The sequence below is a fragment of the Pistacia vera genome, unplaced genomic scaffold, assembly GCF_008641045.1.
Source record: "Pistacia vera cultivar Batoury unplaced genomic scaffold, PisVer_v2 Contig350, whole genome shotgun sequence".
In the NCBI taxonomy this organism is placed as follows: Eukaryota; Viridiplantae; Streptophyta; class Magnoliopsida; order Sapindales; family Anacardiaceae; genus Pistacia; species Pistacia vera.
The window spans coordinates 705,471-732,590 of NW_022196169.1; the positions used below are offsets into that span (position 1 = coordinate 705,471).

At 36.7% G+C, this 27,120-nt stretch overlaps 3 protein-coding genes across 4 annotated transcripts; 1 reads left to right on the top strand and 2 right to left on the bottom strand.

The window, feature by feature from the left end:
- Positions 1-71: 71 nt before the first annotated feature.
- On the bottom strand, positions 72-1,775 carry LOC116139379 (calcineurin B-like protein 7). Its single transcript, XM_031425058.1, has 8 exons — positions 1,415-1,775; positions 1,235-1,317; positions 1,111-1,170; positions 904-1,012; positions 766-818; positions 580-660; positions 383-495; positions 72-264 (listed from the first exon to the last, which is right to left on the bottom strand). The coding sequence occupies exons 1-8, from the start codon at positions 1,482-1,484 to the stop codon at positions 192-194; spliced, it is 642 nt and encodes a 213-aa protein (XP_031280918.1). The 5' UTR covers positions 1,485-1,775; the 3' UTR covers positions 72-191.
- Positions 1,776-2,833: 1,058 nt separating this feature from the next.
- Positions 2,834-7,868, bottom strand: LOC116139364 (calcineurin B-like protein 8). Its single transcript, XM_031425042.1, has 8 exons — positions 7,720-7,868; positions 6,856-7,009; positions 6,280-6,362; positions 6,036-6,095; positions 4,971-5,079; positions 4,690-4,795; positions 3,410-3,544; positions 2,834-3,240 (listed from the first exon to the last, which is right to left on the bottom strand). The coding sequence occupies exons 2-8, from the start codon at positions 6,944-6,946 to the stop codon at positions 3,180-3,182; spliced, it is 645 nt and encodes a 214-aa protein (XP_031280902.1). The 5' UTR covers positions 6,947-7,009; positions 7,720-7,868; the 3' UTR covers positions 2,834-3,179.
- A 10,444-nt stretch (positions 7,869-18,312) lies between these two features.
- On the top strand, positions 18,313-26,792 carry LOC116139371 (uncharacterized protein At4g10930). Of its 2 annotated transcripts, XM_031425049.1 has the most exons (15): positions 18,313-18,464; positions 18,634-18,704; positions 19,060-19,145; positions 19,583-19,673; positions 19,879-19,928; positions 20,354-20,423; positions 20,838-20,947; positions 21,064-21,129; positions 21,618-22,189; positions 22,320-22,406; positions 22,574-22,649; positions 23,531-24,815; positions 24,923-24,997; positions 25,225-26,289; positions 26,510-26,792. In XM_031425049.1, the coding sequence occupies exons 2-15, from the start codon at positions 18,648-18,650 to the stop codon at positions 26,738-26,740; spliced, it is 3,921 nt and encodes a 1,306-aa protein (XP_031280909.1). In that variant the 5' UTR covers positions 18,313-18,464; positions 18,634-18,647; the 3' UTR covers positions 26,741-26,792. The 2 variants fall into 2 exon arrangements, with proteins under 2 accessions (XP_031280909.1, XP_031280910.1); XM_031425050.1 differs by lacking the exons at positions 18,313-18,464; positions 18,634-18,704; positions 19,060-19,145; ... (3 more) ...; positions 20,838-20,947; positions 21,064-21,129 and adding an exon at positions 21,370-21,543.
- The last annotated feature ends 328 nt before the right edge of the window (positions 26,793-27,120 follow it).

A 27,120-nucleotide genomic window follows, 5' to 3' on the forward strand; every position in this document is an offset into this window, starting at 1 on the left:
TATATGGTGCCCATTCTTTTGCATCTGTTGGTGTAATTTGTAGTGTAAAACTTGCATGGACACAGCACAGGTCAGAAGATTGTAAAAGCTGATATTATTTTTGCGTAAATGTGACATTGCCAAATTGTTAATTGATGTATTCTGGCAAATATTAATACATATTTCATTCTTTGTAGTTAGTGTTGTCCTTTTCAAAGGATGCCATTGATATCATCATCCATGTCTGAACTCATAACGAAACTGGGAAATGCAGTTGGAATGTCCCTGCAACAAATGAAATTATGTAAACTGTTAAATAGACCTTAGAAAGGAATCAGTTTAAAGACAGTTTTAGAGGAAATGAATATAAATCATAGAATAGAAGCTGGATGAAAGTAATTACATCAGATATGGGACTGTCATGTTCTTTAGCAAGGATGGATTACGAGCTACAAATTCATTCCACTCTTCCCTATCAATTTTTCCATCTCTTTTCGAATCTGCATCCTCAAATGTCTATACAAGGTGGAAGTATGATCAGTCAAGAACATCCTTAGATCAATCTGTGAATATATCATCTTGAAAATCACATATATGTACCTTATTAATAATGATCTCAATCATTTCATCAGAAAGAATCAACTCTGATTCCCTTAGAAGTGCCAAAATCATCTCCTTAACCTTCATCAGGTGAGTTCAAAATTACATTTGCAACTTAGATAGCAATAATTTATACACATTAAGTATTAGATAAATCGGCAGCTAGGTGTAAACAAACCCGATTACCCCTTCCCGTTCGATGAAGCCTGTTTGCCATATATCATATAGTAGAAATGCGACTGCCATATCAGAAAAACAAGATTTAATACACGCTTTTGAAAGAAACTGCCGACACAGACAAAGATATAAGAAGGATTTTCATACAGTTGACTTTCTCTTCCAGGGGTGCTTTTGGGTGGAAAAAACTCAGAGATCGAACAAACTCTCCAAATTCTATGACTCCATTATGGTTTAAGTCAAATAGTTGAAAGACCTTTATCATTTGAGGCAAAGCAGAAACATAAGTTTCAGATTATTAAATCTTCCAAGTAGCAAATCATAAACAACTACATAACTAAAGCTGGAAGCTACCCTGTTCGCAAAGAGACTCTGATTCTTGCTGTTTCTAAATAAGCCAAGCTGAAACTCTTCCTGCATAATCAGAACTAAATTTAGAACGAAATGATATCAAATTTTGTATAATGATGGAACTCACTTTACTTATCAGCCCATCATCATCTAAAGAATTGCTTAATTTCCTGAAGAGCTGGTACAAAGCTTCAATATCAGTTTCATTAACTGCAGAATACAAGCTAAAAGAGAGTGAGAATACAAGAAAAAACCCCATAATCTAAACGCAAAATGAGTAATTCAATACAAAGTAAATGAAACTCACAACAGGTTTGAGATGCAAGGGCTGCTTTATCTCTATGTTTGAGTTGCTGCTTCATGCAAACGCAGCCCATGTTATAGGCTCAATAGTATCGACTGACAAAGCGTTCTCAGAGCTAAAGGTAGTGTAAACTTTGTATTTATCAGCTACAAGGACTTGCTAGAATCGTGCTCCAGTTCCATAAATAGAATTCCGAGACCTTGCAATGTGAAAATGCTTTAAGGACGCTTTTGCAAAGTTGATTGACTAACCATATGGCTGGTATTGGAAACATGCAGGTTCCTTAACGATTTAAATTGGAATCGCTTGATAGTTGCACTTTGTTGTAGCAAGACTCGCTAGTCCTGTTCTTTTATTTAAGACCATGAAATTTTTTTTAAAGAAAATATTGCATATCTCACTGAGTAGTCCAGCTATAAGAACGAACCAAGGAGCTGCAAATGGTTTAAACTCATAGTCTCACGTTCGATTTCTTACTGGGTATAAAGGCAGTACCTTTGTCCATAATTTATCTGGGGGGCCGCCGCGGTGGATTCCATCTGAACACCTCAGGTAAAAAAAAAAAATGCAGTCAAATCTAAACCCAGGTATAGCTTGATCCAAGCAGAAAGAGGTCACATTAATTGTAAAGATAGTCCAGGTGCTAGTTGCTCAAAAAATTGTGGTCAATTTAAAAACCATGATAAGATTGATGAGAGAGAAAATACTCATAGTTGCATATGTGCCCATGTGAGCTGGCTAATATAACCTCGGATTGAAGGTGAGGAGGCAGCCCTTTCCTTTTATAATGTTCCCAGTTTTTTAAAGTTTTCAACTTGACCCGAATTTTTATTTGTTCTCAGGTACTAGAAAGCTTTCAGGAATCGAATCTTTTGATGCAAGTTAGCTATCTTGCTTATCACAAGAATAAATGGATTAAAGACTCTAAACTTGAATATTAGAGAGTTCATATTACAGATTGTAAAAATTCTTTGTAATCTCATAGTACTAACTGGGGTGTGTTCTCTTTACATTTTTCTGTTGTGACTGCCAGAAAGTTACCATAACAGTGCTGATATATCCTTCAAAATCTAGATTATTTCTGGCTGAGGATAAATGCCCATTTTACCTGTGATTTTGGTTGACTCTAAACCTGTCAAACTTGGGCGAAAAGAAACAAGCTGTTGTACTTTGTTTGAACAAACAATATGCATCCACGTCGAAAGAATGATTAAAGTTCTAAAAGTCCGGTAAGTATCAACATCTGAGTTGCATTTCTGGTCTCAAGTATCTGCTTGTTGTTAGGTCATGGTTAAAGGGAATAAAGAAGACAGAACAAACCCCATCAAAATAAAGTGGAATAGCAAGAATTCTTCCTCTTTAATTAAGCACCACTAAATAGACAATAAGTCTTGAGGAAAATAAAATCAAAATCATGAATATATTTAGGTTTCGTTAGACAAAAAGTTGAACGTTTGTCCAATCAGGTGATGAGCGTTGACAATGTGAATTAATTTATAATTTACAAACAAAGATCACAAATTCCTTATAGTAAGCAGTCAAATGTGTCGTTAAAAAACAGCTACCAAGATGTAAGCTTGTTGATCTCATCGTGTTGCATACGAGTGAGCTTAAAAGGGGGCTTTAGAAATCTAGATTCTATTATTTAATACACTCCACAATTTTGTAGGTGCAAAAACTAATGCTTTTCAGTTCTCAGCAAGGAATTATTCGGAATGTTTCAAGCATCTCCAGGAAAAGAGAATCTGATACCATTCCTACTCACAAATCATTTCAAATCTTGGCCTTCAGAGTGCAGCACAAAACTGGGAAATGATAGAGTTATTTCCCTGAAAGGGACAAACCAAAAGATCAAGAATATAATTAGTAACATTTCATTTTGTCATCAGACATCATATAAGCAACAAAACTTACATAAACAATTCGAAGTTTGATTAGAAATGAAGCTGAAGATATAGAATGAGCCAGCAGTAAATTATAGGGTGTTTCAGGACTCACTTTAAATGTGGAAGAGTCATGATCTTCAAGATGTTTGGATTCTTTGCCACATATTCCTTCCACTCTTCAATATCAATCTTACCATCTCCATTTGTATCTGCCTCCAGCATTGTCTGTATAAATNGGAAGAGATCGCTCAACCAACCAAGCGCGACTAACTAAACACTTAAAATGGGTTAAAATGAAAGGATTAAAACATATTTGGGTCGAATAGACAAAATTTTTTTTTTCTAAATTTGAAATTTCTCAAAACAAGCCCCACTAACTGTTCACCTCGCTTAATCGAAATTCATTAGGGCAAAAATCGATTTCTTGAACCAAAGGGAGACAGGCGATTTCCTATCCAACCCCACAAATTTCCACACCATATTCAATCGTAAACTCAATTTCTTGAATCCTAAATGGAATATAGTCGCGATTTCCTGTGATAAGTCACGATTTTCTATCGATTTCTTGAACCTTAAAATCGATTTCTTGAACCGTAAATGGAATCTGCGTGATTTCCGGCGATACAGCCCATATTCCGATCCAAACTACAAATTTTCACACCAAATTCAATCCAAAACCATGGCTGACACTCACAATGACGAGGACAACCCAACTCCACTTCGAATCCTAGATTTCGGTGTCGTGAGCAGTTCAATGGCTGCTCCGGTGGATCATCTGATCAGTGAACATGGTTGACAGGGAGAGGAGACGCCGGCGGCACAAGAACAGAGGGAAGAATCATCAAACGGTTCTGAAGACGAGGAGTCGGGCAATCATTCAGGCCAGGAAGAGGATTCCGGCGAGAATTCAGGGCAGGAGGAGTCTTCCGAGGATTCAGGCGATGAGGAGGAGGCCTATGAGAATGAGCAGGCCGGCGAAGAAAGGGTACGTCTTAACTGTCGCTTAAGCGATCATTTGTATCACTTAAGCGATTAACCTCTTTTACTCCATCTGCCCAGATCTAAGATCGGCTAAGCGATCCTTTATATCGCTTAAGCTATTGATTAAGTTGACTCTTGGTCGCTTAAGCGATCATTTCGAGTCATAATCATAGATATAAAATCGCTTAAGTGATCTTGCATGAGGCAGAGTCAAGATCTCTTAACCGATCTGACATCGCTTAACTGACCACAGTCGTAATTTTTTGTTGCTGATATCTTGTTTATTAGTTGTTTAGGTTTATTTTTGTTGCTGACATTTTGTTTATATCGATTGTGCAGATTGTGCAGATTGTGCGGGCCGTAAACATCATAGACTACGAGTTGGACCTTATAAGTGATAAGGTGCCCTACTTCTCTGCAAGGGTGACGGTCAGGTCCAGNGAGCAAAGTTGATGAGTATTCACCTCCTCCCTCTCAATGTAACCAGTCTGCCGAAGATCATACAATCTAAATGCAACTATAAAGAAAATTTTTCGGTGTTAGGATCCTAAACGTATTTGATAGAGCTGGGAAAACAATAGTTTATGCATATAAATAATCATAAATGAATGATCAAAGAAAAAAGTAAGGTTGACAAACAAGTTTGAGGAAAAAGAAGGCATGCTTTCCTGTTGTGATATATAGTATCATACATGCAACTTTGTCTTCTTTTGGAGCACTTGGATGGAAAACACTCAGTGCCCGAACGAATTCTCCAAATGCAATAAAACCATTATGCTTAACATCGAACAAATCAAATACCTGCAAGAGAAGTCATCATTATTTTGCAGCAAATAATTTCTTATAACTATATCAACTTGGTGAATTTTAGTTTGCACAAGCATATATACATCACAACCCATCTCTGAATAAACATCTACATTGCTATAAATTTTGTACATTGGACAAATGTTTAAGGCAAAGTATTGCTTAATCGTTCATCGATATTTTCTTCTTTCTTCAACCGGTCATATCTGATCTTTAGTTGGTAGCGACATGAGAAAAAGGTTCGGAATGATCTATTTGATTTTATACGAGTTTTAAGGGGTTGGACGGGTTAAGTACGACCTCTAGAAACATGCAATAATCGGCTTTTTTAGTAGCATCTGTCCTTCCCGGCCTGTTGTCGTCAACGGTCCACTTCCTTGAATGAGAGTTGGTCTTCCCCATCCACGAATACGTTTTTTTTATTCAAGATAGCTTTTATTCAATTAGGGCGAATACCTTGTAACCGAATTTTTTTCTTTAAAGATATGCTACTTCCCGATCGAGCTGTCTTGTAACGGTCTCTAGGTTACAATGCTCTGAAGACTGAACCCACTTTTGTATTTGTCCAGATACTAAATGATGATCCAACAAGGTAACAAGAATTTGATGGTTTACTGATTGAATAATACTACACTTACAAAGTCCTCATACAAAGATGTGTGTACAAAGTGAGGTGTCATACTATGATTGGGAGAGTGAATTTGTAAAGTCAACTTTTTAACTAAAGTCAAATTCATTGTCCAATCATGGTATGACACATCACTTTGTACATATATCTTTGTATGGGGACTTTGTAAATGTAGTATTACTCTTACTGATTTAATTCGGCTGCTATTATCCGAAGAGATCAAATAGTTTCACAAACTCAACATAACAAGCAGATAGAATTCAAGATTAGTCATAAAGTCTTAAGCAATCAATCAATGAAGAAGTACTGCAATAAAACACACCCTGTCAGCGAAAAGATTCTGCTTAGTGCTGTTCTCAAAAAGTGCAAGCTGGAATTCTTCCTGCACAAAAAGCGTCAAAAGAAATTAGCACTTCTTGTACAATAAAAATCATACCCAGTAAAAGAGCAAATTTCCTCTATTAATCTGGAAAATCATGCTTTCAGAAGGCACACCAAGTCACTAACTAGTCCAAATTAACTTACTGTACAGATAAAAGATAAGATGCAACATGAGAGGAAGATACCTTGTGAATAAGATGATCATCAACAATGGAGCTGCTTAGTTTTTTGAACAAATCATACAAAGCCTCCACTTCATTCAAAGTAACTACCCAGAAATTAAAAATACTTTGTATTCAGATATGTGAAAACAAATAGATTATTATCAACCATAGAATGCTCAAATGTTAATCAAATATAAAACTTCAAAAGCATCATACATTCAGTAAGATAAGTGTCAGTTGCTTATGTCATGACGAAACATATATGATATTGACAAAGCTAAAGGTTGCAAGTAATATGGATTATATTTGACATTGCAGGTGCCACTGACATGGCCCAAGCATCAACACAAACAGCAAATATTAGCATAGACCAGCCAAGATGCTTGATATAAGGCATATTACAGTAGAACCAGTAGCACATCTGACTCAACTACACTCTTGTGGAGTGGTATTGGCTGATTGTGCTGGCAATTTTGAAAAACAAGAAGATGGCTAATGCAGAAACAATGGAATTGTGAATTTCCAGAAGAAAAATGAAGTATCTAAGATTTCAATCCAAATTTCCTAAGCACACCAACTCATCAATTTGCTACTTACAAGGTGTCTCAGAAGCAAGAATGATTGGGTCCACAAACCCACGTTTCTGTCTAGCTTTCTTCAGACAAAAGCAGCCAGCGAAAGAGTTCATGATTTCAGTGCTAGATTATATTTGACCTGAGTGTTCATACAGACTATAGTATTCTTTTTTGGCCTGTCACATTTAAAGGGAAAATACATGAACATAAGATTATGCTTGTGAATTCCATAAGATTATGTCTCATTGTTGGCTCTAGAATGCTTGCTAGTCAAAAACATGATTTATTCAGTGTAGCGAAAATGCTGCCCTGTAATCATCATTATTATGCCAATTCAGAGTAGCCTGTCTTAAACAAATTGAATACATTTACCAGAACTAATACTCTCTCTCACAGACCAAGAAAAGAAGATTCACATTATGGGGCATGAAACTTGCAGATCTAACCTCAATAATCAATTCATAATTCTCAATGTTAGAACTGAAACTACCATCAATATAAACTTCTGACAAACAAATTAGAGCAAATTGAACTTCAATACCCCAAAAGTTCACATGCACCCAACTGGGTATCATGTTAATTGCTAAAGTTGGGCTCAATCAATTAAGGCAAATAAATCAACACACAAACAGGAAAGAGATGAAACGAATAAAAGTCAACCGATCTGTTCTAGCAGTAATATGGTTCAATCTTTACGAAATTAATGATGAAGAAGCAAACTGGAGCTGTGAGACTCAAAACACAAAGCTGTCAATGATTGTTCCATTTTTACAAAATATCTTGCTACTTAAGCATGCAAACTGAAACAAAAACCATTGCAGGAACCAATAAAACAGTAAACCCAAATCATATTTCATATATCATGCTACTATGTTGATGCAATTACCTGATTAACTTGAAGGTGAAACTAAAAAGAAACCACAAATTTGATTATCGACATACAAATTTCTAGAGCTTTAACTGACAATTAAAGTTGAATAAAGTCATCAAGTTCTTGGTCTTGGTGGCGGTGCTGCTGTTGTTAAAAGAGTTGAAATGTATTTTATATGCAGGACATAGTTTGTGCTTCTGGTCATGGCAGCATGTGTCATCAATTATATTTAAAGTTGTCGCTTTCTATTCTATACTTAACTGCTTCGTTTTGGATTTCCTCCCATTATTATAAGAACAAAAACTGGTCAGCCCAATTATTTCACTCAGCCACTATTTTAAACAGAGGCTAAGATATTTATTAGAGTTTTCCTGCAACACCCCCACATTTTATATGGCTCAAGCCTCAATTTGCTCTTTGCCATGTTAGTACTGAATGAAAATGGCTTTTGGCCTGACGTTTGATATCCCCAGTTGAAATGAAAAGTGTCCCGTTTAACAAAAATTGAATGTCGTCTCTGTGATCAAATGGGGGAGAACGACATTTTCTCACCCAAGGTTTGGCCAATAGACGCTTCCTTACCTTTCAAGTTTTAAAATGGCACTTATCCATTATATTTTTTATTAATATTTTATTAAAAAGATAAAAATACCCTAAAATATTTGACTTTATAAATTTTTTATTATTTTTTAAGTTACCAAAAAGTCAAAAAAGAAAAAATAATTAACCCCACCGAAAAAGTTAAAGAGCAATACTATAACATTGTTTAAAGTTAAATGACCTTAATATTTATTTATTTATAATATCATAAATATCCCATCATTGTTATTTAATAATCTATTAAATTTATAATATTTTTCATAATATAATGTTTTGTATTTTTACTCATTAACATAGAAAATTAATATTTCTAATTAATTAAATAAACAGAGGAAAAAATATATCTTTACACTTAATGAATAATCGAGTAAAGATTTTGACCCAATTAAATTTTAATTTATAGTAAATTAAATAAAAAATAAACTATATAAGAGTATTTTTTAATCAAATATTAAAAGAAGATACTAACAAAACGTGACGAAAAATGAAAAATATCATTTTGAAACTTAACGGTTGAGAAACGGTCGTTCCGCCAAACCTGAGGTGGGAAAATGTCGTTCTCCCGATCAAATGGTGAGCTTTCTTGCTTTCTGATTGTGGGGTGAGCTGCCGTGTCCATCATATAAAGGTCTAAATATGGACCCTCCCATCATCTCAATACGTAGATTAATGGTGTTTTAAGTTTTAACCCTCTGATTATAAAAATTTAAGGGTAACCCCAATGTTTTACATATTCTAAAAAAAACAGCGCTGTTGCTTGTTACTCTTTTAAATCCCTATGTTTTTGGTAAATATCTATAGAGCCCCCAAAGTTGGAAAAATATCAATTTTAACTGCCACACCCATGTGATTGTATTTTATTTTTTACGGATTTGTTTTGCAAATATTAAATACCCCAAGTGTTCTCATAATATGGAGAAAATTTAGCTGACCGGCCATCCCAAGTTTGGATTTAAAAAAATGGCCTTGAAACTGTTTACCATTTTTTTTTTATTTAGAGAAGCTGACGTGGCACAGTTAGGATCCATTAAACATGTAAAATAGGTTAAAATAAAAAGATTAAAACATATAAGGACAAAAATAATTAATGAAAGTTTTTAAAATTTGAAATTTACAAAAGAGCCCCAAATATTCAAATCGCTTAATCGAAACCAATTAAGGCAAAAATCAATATCTTCAATCCCTAAACGCAATTTCTGGCGACAACAGTCCACATTCCGGCGATAACAGTCCACATTCTGGCGAATTTTCACACCAAATTCAATCCTAAAGCTTATTCTTTTCTTAAAACTATGGCTGACTTTAACAATGAGGAGGAAAACCCAACGCCTCTTCGAATCGTAGAGTCTGGCTGTGCAAGCAGTTCAATGGCTGTTCCGGTGGATCCTCCGATCAGTGAAGGTGTTCCAGCAGCGGAGACGACGGCGGCATAACAAGAGAGAGAATAGGAGCAAAACGGTTCTGAAGGGGAAAAGGAGGCCGGGCAGAATTCAGCCCAGGAAGAGGAGTCCGACGAGAGTTCAGAGGAGGAGGTGGAGGCCGCGGAGGAGGAGGCCGCCGAAGAAAACGTATTTGTACTTGCCGAGACCTAAGATCGCTTAAGCGATCATTTGTATCGCTTAAGCGATTTATGGCTTTTACTCTTGGTCGCTTAAGCTATTTTGGATTGCTTAAGAGTAAAATCGATGAATCGCTTAAGCAATATAAAAGATCGCTTAAGCGATCTTAGATCTGGCAGATGTTGATTCTGTCTCGTACAAGATCTCTTAAACAATCTGTAATCGCTTAAGCGATCTCTTCCGAGGCAGAACCAAATCTGCGCAGATCTATAATCTCTTAAGCGATCCTTTGTATCGCTTAAGAGATCTTGTATGAGGCAGAATCATCTGCCCATCGCTTAAGCGATTCTTCCGGAGCGTATTTTGTTTATATTTGATTTGGTTGATTTTTTTTGCTGATATTTTGTTTATATCGATTGTGCAGATTTTCCGGAGCGTAAACTATAGAGAGTACGGATTAAAGGTTGTAAGCGATACAGTACCGTACTTCCCTGTGAGGGTGACAGTGAGGTCAAGTTGGGATGTTTTAACGAGAATAACGGGGATTTTAGGGACAGTGAAGAATGGTGAAAGGAGATTCAAAGAGACTTGTTTCAGTCATTTTTGGGATATGGACACAAAATGGAAAAAGACATTCTGGGGGTCGGGAGTGCATTATATGTTGCTGCACTCAATAAAAAGCAATAAAAAGCACGAAATGTGGTTCATGGTGGATGGAAAGCCAGTAAGTTTCGGGATGATGGAATATGCATTGGTGACTGGCTTAAGATGTGGGGAATTGCCAGGTGAGGTTGAGGAAAAAAGAATAATGGACAGTACGGGAACCAAAAGGTTGGCTAACAAGGTTTTGGCGGGGAAGAAGTCTATTAAGACACAGGAATTAGAGGATAGGTTAAAAGATGGTGAGTTTAACGATTTAGAGACATTCAAACTGTGCTTGGTATTGTTCTTACATTCGATCCTAATGGCTAGTGACTCAACAAAAGCCATTGATATTGATTGGGTGAAGTTTGTAAGCAACTTGAACTTCTTTAATGCTTATAAGTGGGGACAGGAATCATTTAAGCGAACCATGGAATCCATGCAAGCAAAAGACCTGGAGTTAAAGCACTCCCAATGGGCCGAGAAGAAAAGACCGGCGACGTACAATTTGTTTGGCTTCCCATGGGCAATGCAGGTAAATATTAATAGCTTTTTGTTATATTTTTTTTAATATATGTTGTTTTTGAATTATGATATGGACTATTTTTTTTAAATGTAGGCTTGGATGTATAGGCCATCCCTTCCTGCTAAGGCAGGGGGAGGATTAGGGCTTCGGTTGTACAACAGCACTTCCTAAGATGTTGCGTGGCATGACTAGAAGTGTACCCATTTGGATTATGAGCAAATAGAGATTGAAATTCAATCAGCTCGGGTAATTAAAGGATTAGCTTGAACATGCATTTTCTTTAAAATGTCGATTAAATCTGATTGATTTTGTTTCTTATTGCAGGGTTGTCCATCCCTTCCTCACCGCTACGTGGGGTGAAGCGCAATAGCACTATGTCACATCTTTCGAGCACTGGAGATCAAAGGGATGAAGGGATAGACCGCCTAACGCGGGACCTAGAAGGGTCACACATGTGAGGGCATTGCAGGGCCACTGCTTGAGAATGTGGTTGACGCCGAGGAGGATGAAGGTGCAATCGTGGGAGGGAGGAGGGAGGAGGAGAGGGAGGAGGAAGAGGTTCGTATGCCTCAGCAAACCGATACAATAAGTACCGCTTTGCCGAGACATCGGTGTCCGGAGAATGAGGTTGTTGACCTCATAAACGGCTTATTTGAGAGTTTTACAACAGCCGTTGATGCAAGGTTTGAGAGTTTTACAATAGCCGTTTATGCAAGGTTTGACAAGATGGAAGAGTGCATGAAAAGGGTAGAGGAGAAAGTGTATAAGCTGGGAGAGAAAGTTGGTACAGTGGAGGAGGAAGTTGGTGGAGAATTAAAGGCGGTTGAAGTGTAGACTGGCTTGAAAAGAGAGAGCCGGAATAGCAAGTTTGTGAAATCCCCTTACATGGTAATGACACGGGGAAAGAGGAAGAAAATTAAGAAACAAATGGAGCAAGAACCAAAAATAGAGGAGGTTGGTGGAGGAAGTGGGGCGGTGATAATGGAGGAGGGCGAGGAAGGAGGCGAAGGAAGCGGGGATGTGAAAATGGAGGAAGCAGGAGGAAGTGGGCAAGGGGAATTGCGGTCAAATGTTGATTTGTATATGCCAATAGAGGAAAGGAAAAAACTCTTATATGCCTATTACAATAGATCAGGAAGTAATGGCCATATAAAGTGTAAGATAGGGGATTATCCCTGGGAATGGTTTAGGAAGTTGTTGACAATGGGCACGTGGCTTGAGGACTCGGTGAGTTATTTTTGCTTAATTTTCCTTATTTTTGCCTATGTTTTCCATACTTATCTTGTTGTTTTTATTTGATGCAGCACATCGATGAGATATTGGCACTGATGAGGCAACGACAGACTACTGATGGTGATCTGTTGTATCCCAACTGTGCCATCACTGATGTGGCGTTTGGCCAAAGGCTTGTTTTAGCATATCATACTTTACTTAAAAATGCCGTTGCTAGTGGTGCAGTAAAAGGACCGAAGCAAAAAAGATTGGCCCCAGTATAGATGCACTACATCCTTGATGATTTTCATTTTGATGACAGAATTATGCAGTATATACGGGGGGATCAGCCCAAATATGGCCACAGTTGGGCCTTTGTTAAAAGAGTGTACTGCATCATCCTTGTCAAAGAGATGCACTGGATAGCAGTCGTTGCGCATCTAGAGGAAGGGTTGCTGAAGATCTTTGACTGCAACCCCACTATTTGTCGAGACAAACAGTTGCAAGTAGAGTTGGAGCCACTGTCCAGGTTGTTCTCGCGGCTGTTGCGTGACAACGGGATGTTTGGGCACTTGGGTGATGAAGTACTAACCGGAAAGTGGCCAATTAAGCGCTCTACCGGCCCAATAAATGAGTCAAGGTAACTTCTATATAAAACTAACTTATATAATACAATTGTTCTATAAGTTTATTCTAATGCTAATGTCTCTTCCTATTGTAGTGCTGAATGTCGGGTATATGCCCTGAAATTTATTGAGTTCGACATGACCAACACTCCGATGGATGGGTTGAATGACGAAACAATGAGAGACTGTCAGGAGGGCTGGGCTGTCGACTACTTCCATGGGCAGATGGATCAGTTTTCAGTGAGCAGAACCCAATAAAAAGGTATGAAAGTTGGACTTTGAATTTTGTAGTTTATGTGATGTCGATGTTCATACTTGGGTTGTGGTGCTGATGCTGCAGGTGTCATGCTTATATGGAGCTTTACTGAAAGACGCGATTTATGATGAACTTCTCACCTACACACACTGTAACTTATTTACATGTTTTTTTTTTATTTACAAAAGTTGACGTGTCTGCAGGTTCCTGGCAAACAATGAGAGGAAACTTCTCAAACAAAGGCTGGTTGGCAAGAGGAGATGAGGCANTGTTTTATTTAGAAAAGTTGACGTGGCTGCAGGTGTGCCGGATAATTTTGCAGGTTGTTGGCAAACAATGAGAGGGAACTCCTCAAACTGGCTTGGGCTATCAGAGTAGGCTGCCGACAAGGCATCTGCAATCAAGGCTGGTGGCCAGGAGGAGGCATGTGCAATCAAGGCTGCTGGCAAGCCATGGTACCATGAAATGATCTCAGATAGTGATTATACCGAATTTGAAAACTTCTCATAATAGCGGCATCTGCAATCAAGGCTGTTGGCAAGCCATGGTACCAAAGAATGATCTTAGACAGTGATTATACCGAATTCCAAAACTTGTAAAACTGGCTTAGGATATATTCATTTTTGGCACTATTATGAATGATATTAAGTATAAACTTTCAATTACATTGATGTCTCTTATATTTTGATCTGTGATGGATTAGATTGATATAAATGACTTCATTTTGCTGCTTCATCTGCCCAGTTGCACGATCGCTTAAGCGATCCTAGATATCGCTTAAGCAATTCTTGTCTTTTTGTCTTGGTCGATTAAGCGATCATTGATCGCTTAAGCGATCATGTGATTTGCAGAATCAAATCTGCCCACTGCATGATCGCTTAAGCGATCCTAGAAGAATCGCTTAAATGATTCTTCTCTTTTTGTCTTCATTGATTAGGCGATCGTAAATTGCTTAAGCGATCCATGATATCGCTTAAGCGATTCTTGTCTTTTTGTCTTGGTCGATTGAGCGAACGTGGATGGCTTCGGCGATCGTTCCCCTGGGTAAAATCATCTGCCTAGTTGCACGATCGCTTAAGCCATCCTAGATATCGCTTAAGCAATTCTTGTCTTTTTGTCTTGGTCGATTAAGCGATCCTAGAAGAATCGCTTAAGCGATTCTTCTCTTTTTGTCTTCGTCGATTAGGCGATCGTAAATTGCTTAAGCGATCGCACACTTGGGTAGAATCAAATATTTTCAGGTGCACGATCGCTTAAGCGATCTGTGATATCACTTAAGCGATTCTTGTCTTTTTCTCTTGGTCGATTGAGCGAACGTGGATCGCTTGGGCGATCGTTCCCCTGGGCAGAATCATCTGCCCAGTTGCACGATCACTTAAGCGATCCTAGATATCGCTTAAGCAATTCTTGTCTTTTTGTCTTGGTCGATTAACCGATCGGGGATCGCTTAAGCGATCCTGTTTGAAAAACCCTTAGTCGCTTAAGCGATCATTGGCGATATATACTTTTCCTGCTTTTCTCCTGAATTTTGACAAACTAGAATTACCAACACGTATTAATTCCATACTTTCTCCTCAATTTGACAACCTAATTCCAAACTAAAATCAACAACAAATATTTAAGCCATGTAACAAGAAATATAAAATTTATAACATCAATAATTGAAAACAATAACTCATCAACGGTTGGCCTTGGCAACTCGCTGAATTTCATCCTTCTTCGAACCTAATTTTCTGGATGTGCATGTGATTGCTTTTGGCAACTGCTTCTCTTGTGGCTAGGTTGCTTGCAAATTGAGCACTTATTCATCTTCCGCGGAACCTCAAGGGCTGATGGAATACGCTTAACTCTTTTTCTCCCCTTTGCTGTCTTCTTGAATGGCGGGTGGATGATAATGTTAGCCACCTCTGGCGGCACCACCCGCTCCTCTTCTGGAGGCACCNTGCTGACAAGGCATGGTACCACAGAATGATCTCAGACAGTGATTATACCGAATTCCAAAACTTCACATAGTAGCGGCATCTGCAATCAAGGTTGCTGGCAAGGCATGGTACCAAAGAATGATCTCAGACAGTGATTATACAAAATTCCAAAACTTGTCAAAATGGCATAGAATTTATTCAATTTTGGCACTATTATGAATGATTTTAAGTATAAACTTTCAATTACATTGATGTCTCTTATATTTTGATCTGTGATGGATTAGATTGATATAAATGACTTCATTTTGCTGCATATTCTTTTCGTATTTGGGAGGAAAATGAGTTATAAATGACATATTATTACATAATACAGGAGAAATGTAGGATTCTTCTTTTTTTTCATGATTGCTTAAGCGATATATGAGCGACCACAGATATCTCTTAAGCGACCAATATTTTTTCTCAAATGATTGCTTAAGCGATCTACAATCGCTTAAGCGACCAAGAGTGAAACCGAAGAATCGCATGAGATACCAGAGGATCGCTTAAGCGATCATAGATCTGGGTAGATTTTATTCTGCCCCGAAAGAGATCGCTTAAGTGATCCGAAATCGCTTAAGCGACCAAGAGTAAAAGCGATGAATCACTTAAGCGATAATAGAGGATCGCTTAAGTGATCATAGATCTGGGCAAATTTTATTCTGCCTTGTAAGAGATCACTTAAGAGATCCCAAATCGCTTAAGCGACCAACAGTAAAAGGGAGGAATCGCTTAAACGATACAAGAGGATCGCTTAAGCGATCATAGATCTGGGCAGATTTTATTCTGCCTCGGATGAGATCGCTTAAACGATCTTAAATCTCTTAAGCGACCAAGAGTAAAAGCAAGGAATCGCTTAAGCGATACAAGAGGATCGCTTAAGCGATCATAGATCTGTGCAGATTTTATTCTGCCTCGGAAGAGATCGCTTAAGCGATCATAAATCACNCTGTGAGACTCAAAACACAAAGCTGTCAATGATTGTTCCATTTTTACAAAATATCTTGCTACTTAAGCATGCAAACTGAAACAAAAACCATTGCAGGAACCAATAAAACAGTAAACCCAAATCATATTTCATATATCATGCTACTATGTTGATGCACTTACCTGATTAACTTGAAGGTGAAACTAAAAAGAAACCACAAATTTGATTATCGACATACAAATTTCTAGAGCTTTAACTGACAGTTAAAGTTGAATAAAGTCATCAAGTTCTTGGTCTTGGTGGCGGTGCTGCTGTTGTTAAAAGAGTTGAAATGTATTTTATATGCAGGACATAGTTTGTGCTTCTGGTCATGGCAGCATGTGTCATCAATTATATTTAAAGTTGTCGCTTTCTATTCTATACTTCACTGCTTCGTTTTGGATTTCCTCCCATTATTATAAGAACAAAACTGGTCAGCTCAATTATTTCACTCAGCCACTATTTTAAATAGGGGCTAGGATATTTATTACAGTTTTCCAGCAACACCCCCACATTTTATATGGCTCAAGCCTCAATTTGCTCTTGCCATGGTAGTACTGAATGAAAATGACTTTTGGCCTGACGTTTGATATCTCCAGTTGAAATGAAAAGTGTCCCGTATAACAAAAATTGAATGTCGTCTCTGTGATCAAATGGGAGAGAATGACATTTTCTCACCCAGGGTTTGGCAAAACGACGCTTTCTTATCTTTCAAGTTTTAAAATGATACTTTTTCATCATTCATTAGATTTTATTATGTTTTTCATTAATATTTTATTGAAAAGACAAAAATACCTTTAAATATTTGACTTTATAAATTTTTTATTATTTTTTAATTAACTAAAAAGTTAAAAAAGAAAAAATAGTTAGTCCCACCGAAAAAGTTAAAGAGTAATACTATGATATTGTTTAAAGTTAAATGACCTTAATATTTATTTATTTATAATATCATCAATATCCTATCATTATTATTTAATAATCTATTAAATTTATAATATTTTTCATAATATAATGTTTTTCATTTTTACTAATTAACATAGCAAATCAATATTTTTAATTAATTAAATAAATAAAGGAAAAAATATATCTTTACATTTAATAAATAATCGAGTAAATATTTTGATCTAACTAAATTTTAATTTATAATAAATTAAATAAAAAATAAACTATTTGAAAGTATTTTTTAATCAAATATTAAAAGAAAACACTAACAAAACCTGATGAAGAGTGGAAAAGTGTCATTTTGAAACTTGACAATTGAGAAAAAGGTCGTTTCGCCAAACCTTGGGTGGGAAAATGTCGTTCTCCCCATCAAATGGTGAGCTTTCTTGCTTTTTGTTTGTGGGGTGAGCTGCCGTGTCCATCACATAAAGGTAGGGGTGTTCAAAAGCGGTTAACCGAACCAGTTAACTGCTTTTTTGAACCGAACCGGTTTTTCGGTTTGGGAAAATTCCCGAACCGAAACCGAACCGGTTTAGAGGAAAAACCGATTTTTCGGTTAACCGAAAAACCGGTTAACTGCTTTTTTTAAAGCGGTTAACCGGTTTTGAACCGGTTTTCCTTTTTTTTATAAAACTTATTTTTTTTATTTTTTCCTAAATTAAATTGTAAATATAAATAATACATATCCAAATAAAAATTAGACATTCATATATATCCATTGATCACTACTAACGATACATTAAAAATATTATTATTTTTTATTTAATATATAATATATAATATTATTATTTTTTATTTCATATATATATATTTTGTAAAACCGGTTCAAAAAACCGGTTTCGGTTAACCGCTTTTTATTTTTTCCCGAACCGTTAACCGAACCGGAAATTCGGTTTTTTGAATTTTTCGAACCATAACCGAACCATTTTTTCGGTTAACCGGTTTTCCGGTTCGGTTATCGGTTCAGTTTTTACATTTTTTTGAACACTCCTACATAAAGGTCTAAATATGGACCCTTCCATCATCTCAATACGTGGATTAATGGTGTTTTAAGTTTTAAACCTCTGGTTATAATATAAAAATTTGAGGGTTATCTTGAACCCCGATGTTTTACATATTCTAAAAAAACAGCCCTGTTGCTTGTGACTCTGTTTAAATCCCTATGTTTTTGGTAAATATTTATAGAGCCCCCAAAGTTGGAAAAATATCAATTTGTAACTGCCACACCCATGTGATTGTATTTTATTTTTTACGGATTTGTTTTGCAAATATTAAATACCCCAAGTGTTCTCATAATATGAATACACCCTTTGGTTATTTTAAATTTTTAATATCATAAATATCCGCGGATTCATCATTAAGAAGAGTAAATTCAATCCCTCGAATCTCAGAATCACGAATTTACCCTTTCTCTCATCTATTTCCATCACTCTCTGATCTTCAGAACTGGCGGTTTCCATCAGTATCAGGTAAAGTTTTTCGCTCCACTTTCCTAAGTTTTCTTTATCTCCATTTTGCCCTTCCAATCTGTCCATTTTTAACATCGTGAACCACCCTTGATACACGTAGTTACGGTTATACATGTTTTCTTTATAATTGTTAAGTTCGATTATTGATGATATTAATTTCTGTGTGCAGATTTTAATTTGGACATGCAAATAAGTGGCATGTTGGAAGAAGACACATTTCAACTTGATAGGAATGAGAATGTGGGTTTCAATTGAATTTTGCTTTTGTAATTTTTATTTTATTCTGATTTTTTTTGAATTGCTAATGTTTTTAGGGAGAATAATCATAGTTTTGTTTGGTTATCATTATCGGGAAGTGATTTGGAAAGCAAAATTTGTATTATGATACATCAGGAAATGAATTACTTTGTGCCCATTTAATGTTTTGTTAATACTCATATGGTATTGATTAAGCTGCGATGAGATTTAAATTTTTGATGGAATAGGTTCTAGGTCATTGGTGATTTTTTTAAAAATAGAAAATGAAGTTTAAACGCTGCTTACAAGTTCTGATATGTGCTTTATTTGAGATTAATTAGGTCACTGTACTGTGCAGGATCATACGAGTTTTGAGGGTGGAAGATGTGGGATATGCATGGATGTTGTCATTGATAGGGGGGTTCTAGATTGCTGCCAGCACTGGTATATATTGCCCAATTGGTTCTTCCTTTTCCTACTGTTTTTACTTTGCTATCAAGTGCTTTCTGAAATTGCCATGACTTTTATTCTTGTTCCGGGATAGGTTTCTATTGCTAGTTGTCTAATTATGTGCTTGGGCATAAATATTTGTTTTGTCAACTTATCTGACTCGAGAAACTATTCAATATTTCTTCATCTCTTTTTCTTGTTTCCCCAAAGTTTAAATGTAACTGAGGATATTTTCTTCATAGCACTTGCTATGTTTTGAGATTTGGATTTGTTAAAGTGTTTTTTATGGCAATGGTGATTTATTTAAGATTGTTGGATGATATTACCAAAACTTCACTTTTATGAGTCGTGTACGATAAATTCCAACTTACATTTGCTTATAATAATAACAGATTAGAGTTGATGACTTGTGTGTATCTTTTGGATTTCAGGTTCTGTTTTGCATGTATTGACAACTGGTCCACAATCACAAACCTCTGCCCTCTTTGTCAGGGTGAATTTCAGCTGATTACATGTGTTCCAGTGAGTGATGTAAAATGATACATGGTTATGGTTTCTTTTTATTTTTTTATCACTGTTTTTGTTATTGAGACATCGAATACTGTGTCTCCATGGCCTATCTGTAAGATCTTTTTAACTATTTCATTTGTAAAGTTATTTTGGATATTATTTAGAATTTTGTGCTAAATCATCTGTAAGGCTTATGAGTTTACATTTGATTATGAAGGTATATGATACCATTGGAAGCAACAATGTTGATGAAGACTCCTTATCTAGGTACTTCTTTTTTTTTTTTTTTTTTTAAGGGAAATTAGGCTTATTTCCTATGGCATTTCAATTTGCCTGGTTGGAGTAGGATATTAGATGTTATTGGGTGGAGACCTTTATGTGTTCATGCCCTTTTGTCAAGCCACTTGATCTTCTCTAGAAAAAAATTTCTGTTATGCATTTTTATACCTTAGGATAGGTTTATGCACCCTTTTATATGGCATTTTTTATGTCTGTATTATAGGAAATTATAATCACTAAATTACAGAGGCTATCATTATACATGGGATCTTGAGCTGTGATTGCTATTTCCAGTATGATTTTTTATTGTTGAAGTATTCTGTATGGAGCAATTGTAATTGACAGCCTTGATAATTTCACTTTGTTTCTCATTCAGCAGTGATTTACGTTTTTCTTCCCTTTCTTCTATGCAGAGATAATGATTGGTTCGTTGAGGGGAAGAGCAAAGCTCTATCTTTTCCGTCATACTATATTGATGAAAATGTAATTATCCTTCTTTTGTTATCCTTTTGGGTTTCTGGCGCAAGGTACTGAACCTGACTCCTAGACTGCTGAAGTTCAGTCTGAGCTTCACTGGGTTATTGAGAGAAGACGGTTTGAATTGAATGCGGATTTTTTCGATAAAACTACCAAAGGAACAGTCATTTTATACTTCTAGGCCCAAGCATGACCCTGTTCGGTCATGGCAAGCTGTATCAATGTCATTGTTGCTCTTTACAAAATGTAGATATACTTCCGTGTTTGAACTAAAAGGAAAATATCTCGGGGTTGATACTGTGGTTTCAGAAATGAAGCCACTTACTGTTTATAGTTCTGCTTAGAATATCCATTTTCCAATCACTTTGCATTTCAAAGTCTGTTCAGCATCTTAGTTTTATGTATTTTCATCATTTTTAGGCAGTTATCTGCTTGGATGGGGATGGATGCAAAATTCGAAGTGGATCAACAACTGTGGAGGGAGATTCAACTCTTGACACATCGATTGCATGTGATTCTTGTGATATGTGGTAAACTGTAATCTTTTGATTAAATTTGTAGGGATCTTAAATTTAGAGTGCTTAAAACATTCATTTACATTTTAAATTTTGGTATGCCCTGATCGATAAACTTTTCATGTCAACAGGTATCATGCTTTTTGTGTCGGCTTTGATCCTGAAGGCACTTCTGAAGATACATGGTTATGTCCAAGGTAGATTAGAAGCGGATGATTATTTTAATGGTCAGTGTTGGGCTGTTAGTTCCTTAGTTCAGTACAGTCTGTGGATATGGCTTTGCACTGCAAAATTATTATTGTATCCACTAGCATGTGTCATTTATGTTAAAAACCTTTTTTTATGTGTAAATTCAAAATAGGATAATGTATATTGTTGCATAAATTTTTTTAGGTTGTAGTTGATGATGGAGTGCATCAAGGTGGTTCAAATCTCTCATCTTTGAGATGTAATGGTTGACTAGAAATCTTGATTGTCTGACATATTACTTAGGAATTGGGGAGTGGGAACCCTGCAATTGGTTCTTAATCATCATGCTGTGACTTAATATCTATTGATCCAACAAAGTTGTCTTCTATATTCCTCATTATGTCCTCTGCTATAAGAGACAGGTATTGAGTAAACTAGATAGAATTCTAGGCTACCTGTTCTCACTCTTAACAATTTTCATCTTGCTTTCTTGTAGATGCACTGTTGACGAGCCACAGAAGTCAGCTGTCAATTTAACACAAAGCACAAATAGCCAGTGTGGTCCAGAAAGTGCAGAAGGTGAATGTTTGGCAGAGGCTGCATTTTCAAGAAAGGTATCTGTATCCGTTGCTGATGCTGGTGAAACTGCTATTGTTGTGTCAACGGTTGGAGGAAATCAATGTACTGAAGAGCCAAATGAGTACTCTCAGTCGATGCTTGAAGTTGACAAGGGCCTCAGAAGTGAAACATTTATTAATGATGGTAATGGTCCTAAGGCTGATTCGCCATTAGGTAAGAGAACTGATATTCCAACAGTGTTGGAGATGCAGGAGCTGGAGCTATCCTTATTGCATGGTACATCTTCAAGTCTACCTTCTAATTCCTTGGGACATACTGAGTTGAAGATAAGCTGTTCTGATGAAAAAGTAAATGAACAGTGTTCCTCTGATGGCGTTAAAATTTCCTTGAGCAAGTCTTTTAATGAAATTTACACTGGAAGGAAACTCTTTGAAAGTGAATCCAGTATAGGTCTTCATCTTGGTTTATCTGTGGGCTCCTTTTTATCTGGTAACTTTTGTTATTTTACTAGTTGTGCATCTTTTGGTCTTCTTAGGCTTAATACTCCTTTATACTGTTATCTGCAATTGGAAATTTGTATTTCTTTTGCTTAGGTAACTGTATTTAATATCCCTTGTAGTTAATGACGTAAACAAAGATTTAACTGAAGATCAAATTAGTAGAGATGTACAGCAGCAAGATCCTTCAGGAGAACCTTTGCCCAAAGGTAAGTTAGAGACTAGAGAGTGGCTATTAGTGTCTTTTTCAAGTTCCTTCACCATTGTCAGGATATGGAAAAAAGCAAACATCTTTTATATTTAGTTCAGTAAGAATTTTTTCTGCATGAATGTGTTATGATCATTTTACTTTGTTTGATCTGTAAAATGCTTTCAGCTGACAAGATTGAGCCTGTTGCTGGTGAAGATGCTTCCCAAATTATTGGTGTAAAGAGAAACCATTCAGAATGCAGGTCACTTGCCATTCCCTGTTTTACTCAAACCTTTTGGCAACTAGTGCTCATAGCTTTTTTCCAATTGAGATTTCGTACTGTTAACACTCAATAAAAACTTGCAGTCCCGCTAAATTATTGGTGCATTACTCTTTTGCTCTAGAAAGTACTGTGTTTGGTTGTTATTGGCTCAATTAGTTGAGATATTTTTGTGCTTTTCCATGAATCTTGTATAGGAGCTGTTTCAGGAACCTTAAAATTTAGATTGTTGGTTTAAAATGCTAGATCAGACTTTTGTTTAGTGGAGAGCCACCCTCTAATTTGCTGACATTTGTTGACTTCATGATGAGTTAATTGTCCCTAATCTTGCAAATTCTGTTCTATCTGCAGTAGGCTTCAAATAAACCAAACCTAGGGTGTGTACCCTTTTCTTACTTGCCTGGATGCAGTTTTGGTCTTAATTGCTTGGGCCAGCTCATTTCTTTCAAACATGCCATGCATAATTTTAAAATCCTATTGGCTGAATTTCGTTGTATCTTTAAACATCCTTGGAAACAAACATGGGATAATATGTTTATAGATGAATTTATTTAGGTTAGAAGTTCTGGTCCCTGTGTTCTTTGGCTGGCTTGTTTTTGTCTCAATACCTGTGTCAGCAAAATCTGTAGGTTGAATTAGTGTGGTTTTCATGATTTAATCCACCACTTCCCAACCAAAAACTGAAACAAGAGGAAAAAGGAAGACACATGTTGCAGTGTTATGTAGGCAATGTGTTTGTTGATTCTCATTGCACTTAAAGATGTGTGCTTCTGTGAATTAACTTTGTTGATGCTTATCTTCTACTGCTTGTAGACATGAAAATTTATACTTTTCTCTGCTGCTGATTTCTTGATGTGAATTAGTGATGGTCCTCTCTTGACGGATGATGACCACGAAACCAAAGCTAAGGACACTCAGGTTTCTGCAAAGAAAATTAGAGCTGAAGGGAAGACTCAAATTATCTCAGTTAAGGAAGAAGCTGATACACCTATTTCCAATGATTTCCAAAAACCTCCCACTTTGATAGCAGGGACCAAAGATTACAAGTCAAAACTTAGTCCACAGAAGGCAAATATGACTTCTATAATGAGTATAGTCAAGGGGAAGAAACATAGGTCTCCCAAGGGGCTTGTGCACCAAAATTCTTCAGATAATTTCTTAAAAGAAAGAGAAAATGCATCTCGTTTGAGAGTTAAAAAAATCATGAAGAGAGCTACTGAAGATAAGGATTCATCAGCAATAGTGCAAGAACTAAGAAAAGAAATAAGAGAAGTTGTTCGTAACAGATCCTCAGAAGATTTTGGTGAACACCTTTTTGACCTTAATCTTCTTTCTGCCTTCAGGACTGCTATAGCAGGACCAAAAACTGAACCTGTCAAGAAGATATCACCTTTGGCTGTGAAGGTTAAGAAGTCCTTGCTTGAGAAGGGTAAAGTTCGTGAGAATCTAACGAAGAAAATTTACGGGAACTCCAATGGAAGAAGAAGACGCGCGTGGGACCGAGACTGTGAAGTTGAATTTTGGAAGTATCGCTGCCTGAGAGCTACAAAGCCTGAGAAGATTGAGACTTTGAAGTCAGTTCTTAACCTCCTCAGAAAGAATCCAGAAAACTCAGCTGTTGAGCCTTTGACAGAATGCCAATCTAAAAATTCCATACTTTCCAGATTGTACTTAGCAGATACATCTGTTTTTCCACGCAAGGATGATGTCAAACCTCTTTCAGCTCTTAAAGTTGCCAGTCATACTGACCAGAGTAAAGATCAAACTACTTCAATTGAGAAAGATTCAAAGCTTTCTATTGATAAACGTGCTTCAAAAGTAACTGAAACAAGTAAGGTTTCATCAAAAGTTGGCATTCCCTCACTTGTTGAGAAAGGGACCAAAAATAGTTCATCATCCTCTAAAAGTGATGCTGCTTCTAGTAAAACTTATCTGAATGGACGCCCAAAAGGGTCTTCTGTTTCTCCATTAGGTGATTCTACCGTCAATTCCAAGAATGGCATGACTGTTAAATCTGATAATGTGAAGATGGATAAAAGAAAATGGGCTATGGAGATTCTTGCTAGGAAAACTGCTGTGGCGGGCAAAAATGGAACACATGAAAAACAGGAGGACAATTCAGTGCTTAAAGGAAATTATCCTCTACTAGTATGCTATCTTTTCCCCCTTTGAAACTGACATTTTTATGTGTCCATGAGATTCTGTTTCACTTTCCATAACTTCTACTAAATCCTTTTTTGGGTTGCTGTGAGCAGGCTCAACTACCAATAGACATGAGACCAGCACTGGCACCTAGTTGCCATAATAAAATCCCTATATCAGTTAGGCAGGTATGGAGTTCCTTGTACGGTTTTATTTCGGCATTGTCTTAGTTATCTCATCTTTGGTTCATAGCACATTCAATGGATGATTCCATGAGCATAAAGGTTGTCTTTCCATGGACAAAAAAGAAAAGGGTGCCACAATCATTTAAAATGATCGTAATAATTACTACATACTAAGTCCGTGGTTGTTTTTCTGGTTTTTTAGTAGTAATTTTGAGCTATATGTTGTGCAGACACAACTTTACCGCCTAACAGAGCTCTTTTTGAGGAAAGCAAATCTACCAGTCATTCGCAGAACTGCAGAAACAGAATTGGCCATTGCAGATGCTGTTAATATTGAAAGGGAGGTTGCTGATAGGTCAAACAGCAAACTAGTATATTTGAATCTATGTTCCCAGGAGATATTGCATCGTTCGGATAACAAGAAGGCTGTTAGAGCCACAGAATCAAATTCTTCTCAATGTTTAGTTCCTGTTCATGAATCAGAACAAACTACTGACAAACCTTCAGCTGACCCCGTGGTTGAAGAAGCGTTGAGAAATGCTGGTCTTTTATCCGATTCCCCTCCAAATAGTCCACATCACACAACACAGGTCCAGAATGAAGTGAATATTTCCTCAATGGAGACTAAAGAGGAAGGACCTGATAGTATATTTGAAATGGATTCTCATCCAGAAGTGGATATATATGGTGATTTTGATTATGATTTAGAAGATGAAGACTACATTGGAGCTAGTACCGTGAAAGTTTCTAAGGTACAACAGGAAGAGGTTGCGGCAAAAATGAAAGTGGTTTTCTCCACTCTCAACTCGGAAAATTCAAGTAATTCTGTAGATCTCAAAGATGGGGTTTCGAGAAAGAATGATGTTGATGAGGATTCCTGTCCTACCGATGGAGGCATTAAAAACTCAACTGCAAAGTGTGTGACTGGCAAGTCCTGCGTTCCTCCTGAGTCCTTACCTTGTGAAGAAGGTGAAGATCTTTCACTAGCAGAATGTGAAGAGTTATACGGCCCAGATAAAGAACCAATCGTTAGCAAATTTCCTGAAGAATCACAGAAGCTATATGGACTACTTAATGGAGAAGCTCCAGCTGAGAACAAATGCACTGGAAAAACATGTGATGTTGTAACCAAAATCTGTGAAGAGAAAACAATTTTCAGCAGCAACAGTCACAACTCTTCTGGTATAGAAAAATCACCGGCTCATTTTCAAACAGGCGATAGAATCACGAAGAAGGAAACTACATCTAACACTGGTGATGACAAGCAGTGTGGCAGCTTCAATGTGCATCAGAAGGTATTCAGAGCCTCATTTGTCATTGTCACTTCTTGTTCTTATCAAATTATTTCGTTATTCTCGTATGATATAATCATATAAATAAGATTTATTTGAAACTTAGGTGCTCTCTTGCCCACTTATGCTTCTTATTGGGTTTTTTTTTTTTTTTGTTTTTTTTTTTTTGTTTTTTTACCATTTGCATATTTCCTCTTACCTGATCGGTCATTCCAATTCACAGGTGGAAGCTTACATCAAAGAGCACATCAGGCCACTCTGTAAGAGTGGTGTGATCACAGTTGAACAATATAGATGGGCAGTGGCAAAAACTACTGATAAAGTTATGAAGTACCACTCAAATGCCAAGAATGCGAATTTCCTTATCAAGGAAGGTGAAAAGGTGAAGAAACTTGCCGAGCAATATGCCGAGGCAGCTGCCCAACAGAAGGGGAAAATCGATCATCCGTCCTGACACTTCTCCAAATTTATTTATTTTTTTCTTTTAAAGGAAAAAAAAAAAAAAACAACAACAACAACAAAAAGCGCTGCCGGAAGGAGGGAGCTCCCTCTTTTTTTTTGTTCTCTGAGAATCTGTAGGTAGTTATGGGAACACACTGTCAATACAGACTTGGTATAAACAAAAAATTACAGTAATGTATGGCTCCAAAGAGTGACAACTGGTTCATACCCGAATGTACCATATTAAATACCCTGTGCAATTAGATCTTTACTTCTGAGTTTTGAATGTGAGTTCAACTAAAAGCCTTACAAGAGAGGAGGTCATGCAAAATTTACATAAATTGGGGTGAGCTGATGTAAAATAGGCTATTTCTGGACATTTTGAGCAAATGC

Bases quoted from the DNA above. Each gene is read 5' to 3' on its own strand.
- LOC116139371 (XM_031425049.1), top strand. From the start codon at position 18,648: ATGCAAATAAGTGGCATGTTGGAAGAAGACACATTTCAACTTGATAGG. The intron at 22,407-22,573 runs GTAAGTTAGAGA...AAATGCTTTCAG, and splicing joins AGGAGAACCTTTGCCCAAAG to CTGACAAGATTGAGCCTGTT. The intron at 24,998-25,224 runs GTATGGAGTTCC...TATGTTGTGCAG, and splicing joins TCCCTATATCAGTTAGGCAG to ACACAACTTTACCGCCTAAC.
- LOC116139379 (XM_031425058.1), bottom strand. From the start codon at position 1,484: ATGGGCTGCGTTTGCATGAAGCAGCAACTCAAACATAGAGATAAAGCA. The intron at 661-765 runs GTAATCGGGTTT...CACCTGATGAAG, and splicing joins GCTTCATCGAACGGGAAGGG to GTTAAGGAGATGATTTTGGC. The intron at 265-382 runs GTAATTACTTTC...CATTTGTTGCAG, and splicing joins ATGACAGTCCCATATCTGAT to GGACATTCCAACTGCATTTC.